This window comes from Coffea arabica, chromosome 6e, assembly GCF_036785885.1.
Source record: "Coffea arabica cultivar ET-39 chromosome 6e, Coffea Arabica ET-39 HiFi, whole genome shotgun sequence".
NCBI lineage: Eukaryota > Viridiplantae > Streptophyta > Magnoliopsida > Gentianales > Rubiaceae > Coffea > Coffea arabica.
The window spans coordinates 12,825,166-12,837,415 of record NC_092321.1 but is presented as its reverse complement, the minus strand read 5'-3'; the positions used below and the strand labels follow the sequence as shown (position 1 = coordinate 12,837,415).

The 12,250-nt window shown below is 36.3% G+C and overlaps 1 protein-coding gene across 2 annotated transcripts; it reads right to left on the bottom strand.

Annotated features, from left to right (window-relative positions):
* Window positions 1–225: 225 nt before the first annotated feature.
* Window positions 226–10,044, bottom strand: LOC140004066 (nucleoid-associated protein At2g24020, chloroplastic-like). Of its 2 annotated transcripts, XR_011816950.1 has the most exons (8): window positions 9,857–10,044; window positions 7,927–8,075; window positions 7,380–7,480; window positions 7,248–7,287; window positions 5,218–5,289; window positions 968–1,024; window positions 745–878; window positions 226–576 (listed from the first exon to the last, which is right to left on the bottom strand). XR_011816950.1 is itself a non-coding variant. In XM_072055315.1 (7 exons), exons 1-7 carry the CDS (start codon window positions 9,936–9,938, stop codon window positions 801–803), a joined length of 579 nt encoding a protein of 192 aa, XP_071911416.1. In that variant the 5' UTR covers window positions 9,939–10,044; the 3' UTR covers window positions 584–800. The 2 variants fall into 2 exon arrangements, 1 of the variants encoding a protein (XP_071911416.1); XM_072055315.1 differs by lacking the exon at window positions 226–576 and having other exon boundaries at window positions 584–878.
* Between the last annotated feature and the right edge of the window lie 2,206 nt (window positions 10,045–12,250).

The following is a 12,250-nucleotide window of genomic DNA, read 5'->3' as shown; positions in this document are numbered from 1 at the left end:
CGGCGGTGGTGAGGTAGGAGTGGGGGCGGGAGGAACTTTTATAGAGTTAGCCAACTCAGCCCTTGTTTGCGCTTCTCACTACGCAGAAAATATTTTGGGCTAGGCTGGCTTTTGAGGGTATCCGACCTCATTTTTCAATGGGCTGCACCCAGTTTTAATCCATTAATATCTATGGGCTCCAATTCTCCTTGATTTGTCCGAGCTGAAGGAACGACAATTTGCAAGTCAAACGAATGTTTCTGCTGGTCAAGATTTCATGTTGAACTTTTGTTCACTTGGAAAAAGGACTTGAAGAATACAGGAAATCAATCAGGAACAAGCTTCAAGTTTTCAGGAAAAATATCTAACAACTTAACCCGGAAAAAGAGAAAGCAAAAGATTTGAAGGCTAAAAGGGGTCGAGGGAGTGAAGAAATGGATAGTGGTCTACCATCTTTTGGAAACAATTGCAGTAATTACTACATTTCAATGTCCCTCTTTCTCCACACATACCTCTCTTACTAAATGGATATTCCAAATATGGGGCAACGTAAATTCCAAACCAAGACATAATCGTCATAATTGTCCATGTAAACTTCTGCAAATTGTCACAAAAAACATGAAAAAATTCTTTCAGTTGAAGAAAATTTCTATAACATGAGAAAATTATTCTGTTTGCACCTAATTCTCCTACACATTCCCTTGGCCAAAAATGATAGATCATGTTATGTAGTCAATATTGGGAAAATGGCATCAGGTTGTCTACCTACTTTCTCCTCTATTGTACAACGTTGAAGTTCCTCGATTGATACCTCTGCTGGATTATTGCTTCAGCCCCTCACTGAGACCTGGTGGCATGCCCAAGCTCTGAGCAAGATCACTCATCCTATCCTTCATGGCCTGTAAAATTAGCAGGACAAACTTTATCTCAAACCAAAATAAGAGGATTTCTAGGCTTTTCCTTGCTGACATTAGAAGGGGATTCTCACCAACACACTCTTCTGATGCGCATCTTTATATGCCTCAGTAATCAAAAGACCAAGTTTCTGCACAAGAGAGAGAGAAAGAAAGTAAGAATTACTGTGCTCACTCCCCGAGACAATCAAGAACTTTTTCGAGGTTGGCGAAAGAACGGTGACAAACAAACCTTAATAACACACACACACGACAAAATCAGAGTGCACTGAAAATAATGCAAGAGCTTTTTGTGCTTTAATAAAATCAAAGCGTTCAAAGGGGAAGAGCATTTTATTTAAACACCTGGTTTTATCGTCATTCCCATCTTAATGCCCATTTCTTAATTCGCACAAGTCATTAACAATTTTATGAAAATTTAGGTGGTTGTATTACTACTTTTAATTGTTGCAAACTTATCAGCCGCAAACATACGAGCTTAGGGACCTTATTATATATAGGAGTGGTCTGCTATACTCCTTCGAAAGGGGCCTCTAGGTTGTTAGGGAAAAGGATGCTACTTTCTTCCTCAAGGTGTCCATTGTGTAATGGTTGTTGTTAGGGCCAAAAAACAACCAAAATAAAAATAAAAAAAAGACATATTATCCTTTGTACATGTCTTATCAGCTTCACATGTAGCGATGAAGAAATTGGTCACATTAGCATCATTGCTCAAAGAACCACAGGGAAAAGAAAAGAATCATATTGTCTTTTACACTTGGCCAGAGTACAAAAGCAGCATTTTTCTAACATAGGATGTGTCATCTACAAAGACAACAAGAATGCCAACAAAACAATGATCCTATAAAGATGAGATTTTCATTGGTACATGCACCACAAACAATGCCAAATGCATCTGCATCTTTGAAAAACTTCTCAAGGAGAAAGGGCAAAAATATAAAGCCAGTGGAATGCATCTTAGTAAAATACACACTAGACACTCCCATAGACATTGGGCAGCTCAATGAAACACTAAAAGGTATGATTCACTGAAGCATCAAAATTTACTACAAATAGGAAAATATGATTTGTGTGTGTCAAGAGAATATAAGTATTCTTGTAGATAATAAATTAGTAAGGGTATTCTTGTAAATAGTTTGTTAGGTTTGTACTCCTATAAATACTAGTTGGTCACTCATAATACGGTGACTAGATGTTTTCCTCCCAAAATACCAGTTGACATGGTATCAGAGCAAAAGTCCTAGGGTTAGGGTTAAACATCTAGCAAAAGTCTTGACGCGATACTGTTCATCGCGCACTGTTCACGCGGTACTGTTCATCGCGATACTGTTCACCCCGGTACTATTCACGCGCACTGTTCACGGCGCACTGTTTATAGCGAATTTTGATTGCTGTTTTGTTTGAAGTGCTATTCGCTATGGTTGAAAGTTTTGCTAATGGGGTTACCACTGATCAAGTTAAATCAAGTTCTTCAGCACATAGGTCCCAGAAAACTGTTATTATATCCGAGGAAGATTATGTTAAATTCTTACAGTACCAAACTACAAGTCACGCATCTCTTCCCTCTGCTTCTTTAGCACAAAAAGGTAATGACTCATGGATTATTGACTCCGGGGCTACTGATCATATGTCAGGTACCTCTAAAATTTTTTCTAATTTTCAAGAGTCTACTCCCTTTCCTCATGTTACTTTAGCTGATGGATCTACCACTAAAGTTAAAGGACTAGGCACTGTAGAAATTAATCCATCACTTCCGCTGTCTTCTGTTCTTTACGTACCCAATTTACCATTTAATCTAATGTCTGTTAGTAAGCTCACTAAATTTCTACAGTGTACAGTTACTTTTTCTCCTGATTCCGTTGTCATTCAGGATTTGAAGACAAAGAGGACGATTGGTGGAGGGCATGAGCATAATGGTCTTTACTTTCTCAACTTTAATGGTCCGATAGCATGTCCTGCTACTGTTTCTCCTCTTGAAATTCACTGTCGTTTAGGTCATCCGTCTTTACAAAATTTGAAAAAGTTGGTTCCTACTTTGAATCAATTATCTTCGTTAGAATGTGAGTCTTGTCAGTTAGGAAAGCATCATCGTGTTTCTTTTGCTCCTAAAGTCAATAAACGGGTTTCTGAACCCTTTTTGTTAGTTCATTCTGATGTTTGGGGTCCTAGTCGAGTCACTTCAAAGTTAGGTTTTAAATATTTTGTAGTCTTTGTTGATGATTTTTCCAGAGTTACATGGCTTTATTTAATGAAAGATCGTTCAGAATTATATTCCATTTTTTGTGCATTTGTTACAGAAATAAAGAATCAATTTGGTGTGCCTGTGCGTATACTTCGCAGTGATAATGCGAAAGAATATTTTTCCACTCCTTTTAATACCTTTATGACTAAGTCTGGTATTATTCATCAGTCCTCTTGTCCTCACACTCCACAACAGAATGGAGTTGCTGAAAGGAAAATTGGACATTTAATCGAAATTGCTCGAACACTGTTGTTGCACATGAATGTGCCCAAACAATTTTGGAGTGATGCAGTTCTAACTGCATGTTATTTAATTAATCGCATGCCATCTAATATTCTTGAAGGTCAATTACCTCACTCCATTCTTTTTCCTCATGAACCTGTGTTTAAATTGCCTCCTCGTATTTTTGGATGTGTCTGCTTTGTTCATCAGCTTGCTCCCGGGGTGGATAAATTAGATTCTCGTGCTATTAAGTGTATTTTCTTAGGATATGCACGAGCGCAAAAAGGGTATAGATGTTACAGTCCAGTTTTAAATCGATTTTTTACTTGTGCTGATGTTACTTTCTTTGAATCCACTCCGTATTTTATCAAACAAAGTATGTCTTGTGAGTTAGACCAGTGTCCCTCTTTTTCCTCTCCTGTTTTAGACCAGTTGTTCAGGGGGAGAATCCGCGGTTGGTTTGTCGTTTGAAAAAATCCTTATATGGATTGAAACAGTCTCCGAGGGCTTGGTTTGGCCGGTTTAGTAGTGTTGTCATGGAGTTCGGTCTGACAAGATGTGGAGTAGATCACTCTGTATTTTATCGGCATTCTAATGCTGGTAAAATTTTATTAGTTGTTTATGTGGATGACATTGTGATTACAGGTGATGATGTTGTGGGGATTCAGAAACTTAAATCCAATCTGCAGGCAAACTTTCAGACAAAGGATTTAGGTCATCTACAGTATTTTCTGGGTATTGAGGTAGCTCGGTCTAAATATGGGATTTATTTATGTCAAAGAAAATATGTACTCGATATGTTGAGTGAAGTTGGGATGTTAGGTTGCCGACCTGTGGATACTCCTATGGATCCAAATGTGAAATTAGCAGGAGATCAAGGTGCATTACTTGATGATCCTAAGCAATATCGAAGACTTGTGGGTAAATTAAATTATCTCACTGTAACGAGACCTGACATTTCGTTTGCAGTGAGTGTTGTGAGTCAATTTCTTGATACCCCTCGTACTAGTCATTGGGATGCTGTTATACGGATTCTCAGATATCTTAAGAGTGCTCCTGGAAAAGGGTTGCTGTATCAAAATCATGGACACACTGATATTGAAGGATATAGTGATGCAGATTGGGCTGGTTCTGCCTCAGATCGAAGATCGACTACAGGATATTGTGTGTTTGTTGGTGGTAATTTAGTGTCGTGGAAGAGTAAGAAGCAAACAGTTGTATCCAGATCAAGTGCAGAATCTGAATACCGCGCTATGGCTCACACTGTGTGTGAGTTGGTTTGGTTGAAGAGCATATTACTGGAACTTGGGTTTGAGCATAAACAGCCTATGAATTTAGTGTGTGATAATCAGGCGGCTGTTCATATTGCGTCTAATCCAGTGTTTCATGAAAGGACAAAACATATTGAAGTTGATTGTCATTTCATTCGAGAGAAATTGCTTGACGGGGTCATCAAGACATCTCATGTACCGTCTGTAGATCAATTGGCTGATGTGTTTACCAAGAGTTTAGGGGGTTCTAGGGTGAAATACATTTGTAACAAGTTGGGTGCTTATGATATATATGCTCCAACTTGAGGGGGAGTGTCAAGAGAATATAAGTATTCTTGTAGATAATAAATTAGTAAGGGTATTCTTGTAAATAGTTTGTTAGGTTTGTACTCCTATAAATACTAGTTGGTCACTCATAATACGGTGACTAGATGTTTTCCTCCCAAAATACCAGTTGACAGTGTGCATATCTTCCTTTTGATAAGTTCAATGAAGAACATGCATTGTGTAGATACATTAGGAGCTAAGAAGAGAAGAGCTTATTATGAGACAACTAAATGATGAGAACAAGTCCAGTATGTATACTCACTTCGGGTCCTAACTCCATTGCAGCCTCTGTGATTTCAGTGCGTACAGGATGCTGGTTTCCTGATAAAGTTACCTGAAAAAATTCAGATTAAATGAGAAAGTTAAATCAGAGGAAATATTTATAGAATGCTCGTCCAGACAAGATGGAAGTAAACTTCTTGACACGAGAGATGAAGACGTTAATGGACCCATAGATCATATTACGGCATAATTTAGTGTGGTACACAGATCAGATCCAGGTCCAAACACCCACTTCTGGAAATGCATTCAATCACTGATCCATCCTTAAAAAGGTAGATCAGGACATATATGCATCATCTCTCATCTTCATTTAACACAACCACTGTATTACAGGATTTTTGGAGCTCCTAGGAAAGTTATAATAAGATTCTAAAGGTCTCTACATCCATTTTTACCCTATAAGTGACTTAGATTTGACATATGTATGCGATGATATATGTAAAGCTTAGTGGATGAATATGATTCATATAATCTATAATGCTTGCGAAATATAACATAGTCTCTAACCTACGCATTAAGCATCTACATGTCGACAATGTCAGATCTTCGTTGAATCAGAAAAAGAAGAGCCAGGCTTGATCGATTTAATAAACTGAATGACTGGTTCCGGAGAAGCAGGTATACTTAGAACTTTACTTAGATACCCTAAACAGATCCATATCAGATCCACCAGTAAAGGGAAGTTCTATGTAAAATTGTCCTGATTACACCAGTCACGGGTCCAATGAAAATATCAAAGTGAGAGAAAGGGGTGGGTAGATGACCATAACAATTTGTGTAGGTTATGCTGTTGAGTCCATGGTATTTCTAACACTCAGGCGCAGTGCAGTAAAAACACCCTAGCATATTTCCACATACTAGAAAGCATTTGGATTGGTTAATAAAGGCAATTTGCAGCACTGTCTTAATATGTCCAATTACATGAGAAAAGTCATAGACACATTTAAACACCTCCATTAATGTGCCTCGTGCAACTATATTTTGTCTAAACACACGCTCAAAAAGAACAGAAGCATTGCACAGCATGTAAATGTCAACCATATGATGGTGTTATACAAGCTAAGATAATAATTAGTGCAAAGTTCCAGAGGAATCCCATTCAATTAGTATTGGACAGAAGAAAAGAACAACCAGCCATTTGGACAAAAAATCAATCACAACCCTAAAGAAAAACCAAGGGAACAGATATCAAATTGACCTACTTGTCCTTGTTTTAGTTCATTAAAACAGATAATAAAGTAGATATTTCACCTACTTGGTTCAGCCAATGTTGATAAGGAAGTAACTGTTCTGTCTAAGAAATCTAAGTATAATTTGTAGCTACGGCTAGATAAGTTTTCCTATATGTGCAACCTTTCCATAAAATTGACTTTCATATTATATGTGACTAGTTATAGTAACTACAGATAGCTTTCAATTTGCGGAATAAACTTAGAGCTTTTGCAGTAACTATTTGTATAAAAATCTTTCGTCTTCATAGGTAACTTTAGCTAAAACTCTCCAGGCCAGCTGAATGGAACTCCAGACTTCTACACTATTGTTTTAAGTCATATCACATGGCTGACTCTCTAGTAAATACGTGAATATCAAGCAACACATTTCCTTCATGATCTTTCGTCCTTAAAAGTCGTGCTAGTTTCTGACACCATATTATTCTCCTCTACCCACTTTTTCATGTTTTAGACTGCATTTATTCTCACGTCAACTTGAGCCTTCAGTCATGGATCTATGAAGCAATTTTTGGTAAAGGTCTAAAACTGTAACTCCATCTGTAAAAATTTGTTTTATACATATCATTTCTTTCTTTTTTTGGTTTTTTTTTTGGTGGGTGGGGGGGGGGGCAGGAGAGGGGGAGGTTGGCGGGGGCTGGAGTAACTTTTTGGTTTTACTAACCAGACACTGGATGTGGTTATGTAATACTTGCTCACTGTCCTTTATGCATATATCAGATTCTACAAATTCAACTGATCAGGTACTATCAGATGAAAAGGCAATTGGAAGGCAACATACCTTCACAAGCTCACCCTCACAATAACCATCAAATTCTGCTCTGCAAAAGAGAACCAAGAGTAGGAAAAGTGAAGTTTCAGAATGAATGCATTTGCATGTTGCAAATTGAGGTTATATAAAATAAAAACTTACGCTGCAAGTTCTTTCTGCACACGTACTGCTTCAACTTGAACAACCATTTGGGCCTTCTTCACAGTCTCATACAAATTTTGCATGTTTCCTAGAATTCCTGCCTAAGATTAAATTAAGCCAAACTTTACTTTCAACAAATAAATAAGTATACTTTGTTTAGACAAAGTATATCAAATGCACCAACTTAATCATGATAGAAAATTTGAGGAAATGCTCAATTGCATCCATTGCTTGCAGCACATAATAACTATCACTTGTCAATGTTCTCCGTAAACCAGATTACATTTCTGGTAGTTTCCCTTTATCTATTTCATGATTCTGGATGCTTGAACCCATTGTAATAAGCAAAAACTGAATTTATCACCCAGAACCGACAAGAAAGAAATACAACAACCAAATTGTAGTCATAAGTTTGCATGCCCGCAAATGGTGAAATAGTTTGAAAACAGAATATTTAGAGAAAATGACTAAAGAGCAGAACAAACTATATGTTTCAATAGTCAAAGATCACAATATAGCCAAAATAAGATAGAAACTCGTCCCAAACCTTTGATGGAGCATCATCACCCTTCTCATTACTGTCCTTTTTTCCTCCAAACAGACCACAAATTTGAAGTTTTCTTTGAGGTTTCTTCTGAGAGCCAGTCTGAGATAAGTTCCACGTGCTAATAACATTTGTTTCTGTGTTTATTTTGTCTGAAAAGTTAATGACAGGACAATATCAGAGAGAACCTATTGACATGTAATTTGGTAAATGCATGCGCAGACCTAACTGAAACAAATAATGCATAAGAAGAATAACCGATAAAAACCAAGTAATGAATGTAACCACCCTTATAGGAATTATTAACTTCTTCATAAGAATAATCAAGTACGTGTTGTTCTGCACTTTCAAGCAATCTCTACTCAAGGACAACACATATTTCTTTGTGATGCTGTAGTAAATGAGACCAACAAAAACCAAAACTACGTTCCTGGAATTCGACATAACTCCAATCACTTCTAGGTTTACAAAATTAATCCTAAGAATAAATATTCTCCTAGAAAATAAGTTAGTTATTTGAATACATGCATTAATTAACTACAAGCACATGCAGTTTTAAGCTCATTTGGAGAGATGATTTGAGCAGATTTCTCATTGCTGGGGGCAATGAGACAGCCGACACAACACCAGACAAATTGTCAATGTCATTTCCAGAGAGAAATGGCGAACAGGAGTGAGAAGCTTCATAACTATCAGTTGCTAATACTTATTTTCTACCATATAACAAGCTATGATAAATCAACACATGAAAGATGGAGAAAAACAACATCTTAGAAAAGCTTTAAAAGAGTAGTTAGTCGTTCACATAGAGGTCCAATATTTTTCCATAGTTATTTCAGATCAAAAGTCTTTTGAGAAGCCTTCAAAAGGGGCTAACAAGAACAAGTTAAACTCAAGCACAAAAAAGAAGTTCTCCTGAGAATCGGTCACAGGTCACATCAAAGCCTGCCCAAATGTGTAAAGTAAAGCAAGAACTCAGAAATCCATTACATTCACATGTTCATGGTGAAAGTAAATAACATGGTGCTTGTTACCCCAACTAACTACAAGCGATGGTGTTAATAAAGAGGGACAACTGGGGGCAGCTATTTAAAGACTCAAATAGTAGCAATTCTTCCTTAAGAAGAAAATCGGAAGCCCCTTCAAAAATGTGGATATATCTCCCAAGTTGTGCCAACTGCCAATTTTACGTATACTGATTAGCTTAATTTTCATAAATGACTGACAAATCCCCTTATGACAAAGTAGTCTAGGCTGATATCTGGAAATTCTCAAAGTACAAAACAATGATCATAAAAGCACTAAACCATTTCCAAAGACTACTCTAGTTTCTCAATAAAATCATGACAACAACCAACACTAATTTGTTTCCAAAGACTACTCTATACTCTATCCTCCTAATAAATTTGCAAAGGCTTCAAAATCAAATGTACAAGCCAAAAGAAAAGCAGCATTAGCATTTGCAGAACTTAGTTTCCTTCTAAGGATTGCCAAACCAAATGTGCCTATATTTCTTATTCTTCATCTTCTAGTGCATGGGGTTACTCCAAGAATTTAAAAACACTACAGTCAGGCAACTGGTTTGAACTTCAATACATCCAATGAAATCCAGTGTACCAATAGCACCCAAAAATTCCAAGAAAATGCCCATATAGCAAGTAACTAAACCAACAAACATTAGCACAATCAAATTGCAACTATACCCAAATTTTGATTGAAATTCACGATATCTACTAACTTTTGCAGTAACCCTTTTGATAAAATCAGCAAATGAACACAACCCAAGTTGATATATCCTCTTTTAATTAGCTAAACAGCATCAAAAAGTTGATTTCTTTCCACAGATTCACGGTGGATTCCCACCATCATACAAGTACATAAAACACCAAGAAAACACCAGAGAGAGAGAGAGAGATAGAAGGAGAGAGATTACATAAGGAAGATGAGGAAAGCATAGGCTTTGTGAAGTCTGGAGGAGAAGAGAATTGAGAAGTGAGGGCAGCCATTGAAGCCATAGCTTAAGCACTCCAGACAGAGATGGAGACGGTGGTGGCCTGGTCGTGCGAAGAGGATAGACTTCTCTTTTATTTGCTTTTTGGTTGTAGTTTTTTTTTTAAATTGGGAAAAAAGATATGTTTTAATGGATAATTGGATACTATCATATTATTAGGGTTAATTACATTTACCTCCCTGAGGTTTGGCCAAACTACCAAACAAACCCTGAGGTTTGACCAAATAACAGATATCCCTTTTAAGTAACGTCTGTTAAATATTTTGGATGGAATTGGTGTAAAGACTAAATGCCCAACTGGTATCAACTGGACTAATATATTTTTTTCAATTTCATGAGGAAAGAATTTGACAATACCTAAATACCGTTTTCTACTTTTAAGAAATCCATTTAATTCTTTTTAATTTTATATTAATCTTCTTCCTCACTAAATTTTAAAATATTTTAAAGTAGCTGCCATGGAAGCGGCAGTTCCCTGCCATAACTGCCACCTCCACCTCCGGCTATCACCACTGAATAGCGAAATCTTGCCAAAGTTATAGGATGAGTTCAATTTTTAGAGCGGATCATAATTTGAACCTTAAGTATCGCAAAAATTGATTAAAAAGTTACCAAATAAGAGTAATCAATTGTGGCCTTCTTCTCCACTGGCACCCAAATCTATCAGAATTCATGAACTTCACAGGAAAATAATGCCCACGAAAAACAAACCAACCTATAGCTATAGAAGGAGACGTCAATGATTCCCTAATCAAAAGCCAAATACCAAAAACCTCAAAACTCACTTCATTAAAAATCCCTGAAAATTGAAAACCCATTTTCCTTTCAAACCACAAATTCCTAAACTAGAATTGTCATAGAGGGTATAACATAAAAAATGACTCTAAACTAGAATTTGGACCTTGATTCGAAGCAAAACTTGTCATCCTATACACCACTGCTGCAGTAAAACAATGGAGTCATGGGAAAAGTCAGTATGGACTAGGATCTTATCTCCCCATCTATTTTTCTGGAAACCTCCCAATCACGAACCCATCACCAGGCAATCTCCAAATAGCTAGATGCTTTGTTCGAGTCACCTTATCACTAGTATCAGAAGGTAATTCATGGAGGCGGAAGCTAGGAGAGGATCCAGTTGAGTAGAATATGCGTTCAAAGGCCATTTTGCAGGCCGGGTTAGGAAGACGGAGTTTTGTATTGGCAAAATTTTCCAGGGGATTTTTTTTTTCTAGATTTTGTTTCACTCCTTTCTTTTTTTCCTTGCCGTTTTTTCTATTCGTTCCTTCTTTTTGACAAATTTTTGTTAATTTGCCCCTTTTCTTTTAACAATTGCGGTTTCAAAATATAGCATTACGACAGTCTTTTTTTTTCTCCCTTTAAAGTGCAGCAATTCTATTAGTATACCATAGAGAAATGGAAAAAGAAAACGCTTTTTTATTACTTCGAAAATAAAGAAGTTAAGAGTTTGTCTTGATAAATGGGCACCAGAAGGATGTATTTGGGTTAACACAATAGCTTTGTGCTTACATTAGCAGATTCTCTAACACCTTAGGACGTTAGGAAGGTTTTTGACAAACATTTGTTTATTGCAAGGGGTGGATTGTTATTTTGCCAAACCTCAAGGTTCAGTTGGTAATTTGGCCAAACCTAAAGGGAGGTAAATGTAATTAACCCATCATATTATTAGTACGATGAATTTCTGGTCTTTTCAAATTTATCTTTCTTATGAAAATATCTTTTTCAAGAAATTAGAGCTCCAATAAAAAAAAAAATTTGTTGAAAGGGGAAATTAACTCATGGAAGAAGGTTACGGGCGACTATATGATTTTGGTTTTTTTATGATTTAATAAATATGACAAGAAATAATTTATTTTTAAAACTTTTATTTCCTTGTTAATGGTTAAACTATGAATCTAGCTTGACAGTTATAATATTTGTAAGTTATAGGCATTGAATAAAAAGGTCCACATTGTGTTAGAACAATACAAAATACGAAATCAAATTCCACAAGAGAGCTAGATGTTTCACCATCATATAACATATGCAAAAAAAAAAAAATTTATTAGTTTGTAGTAATCCCTCAAATATAGACTCTCCTTTTAAGTTCTTAAATATAAAAGTTGTTGGATTGGAAACTTTTCAAAAGAAGCAACATGCATTTCACAAATGATTATAAGTGGATCTGAATTATTTCCTATTATATATTGTGATTTTTCTTGTTGGCTTGCCAATTCAATTCGACATTTAAACTTAATGAATTTAAATCTTAATATGTTCAGACTCGTTTGATAATAAAAAATTGAACATTTGAATTAA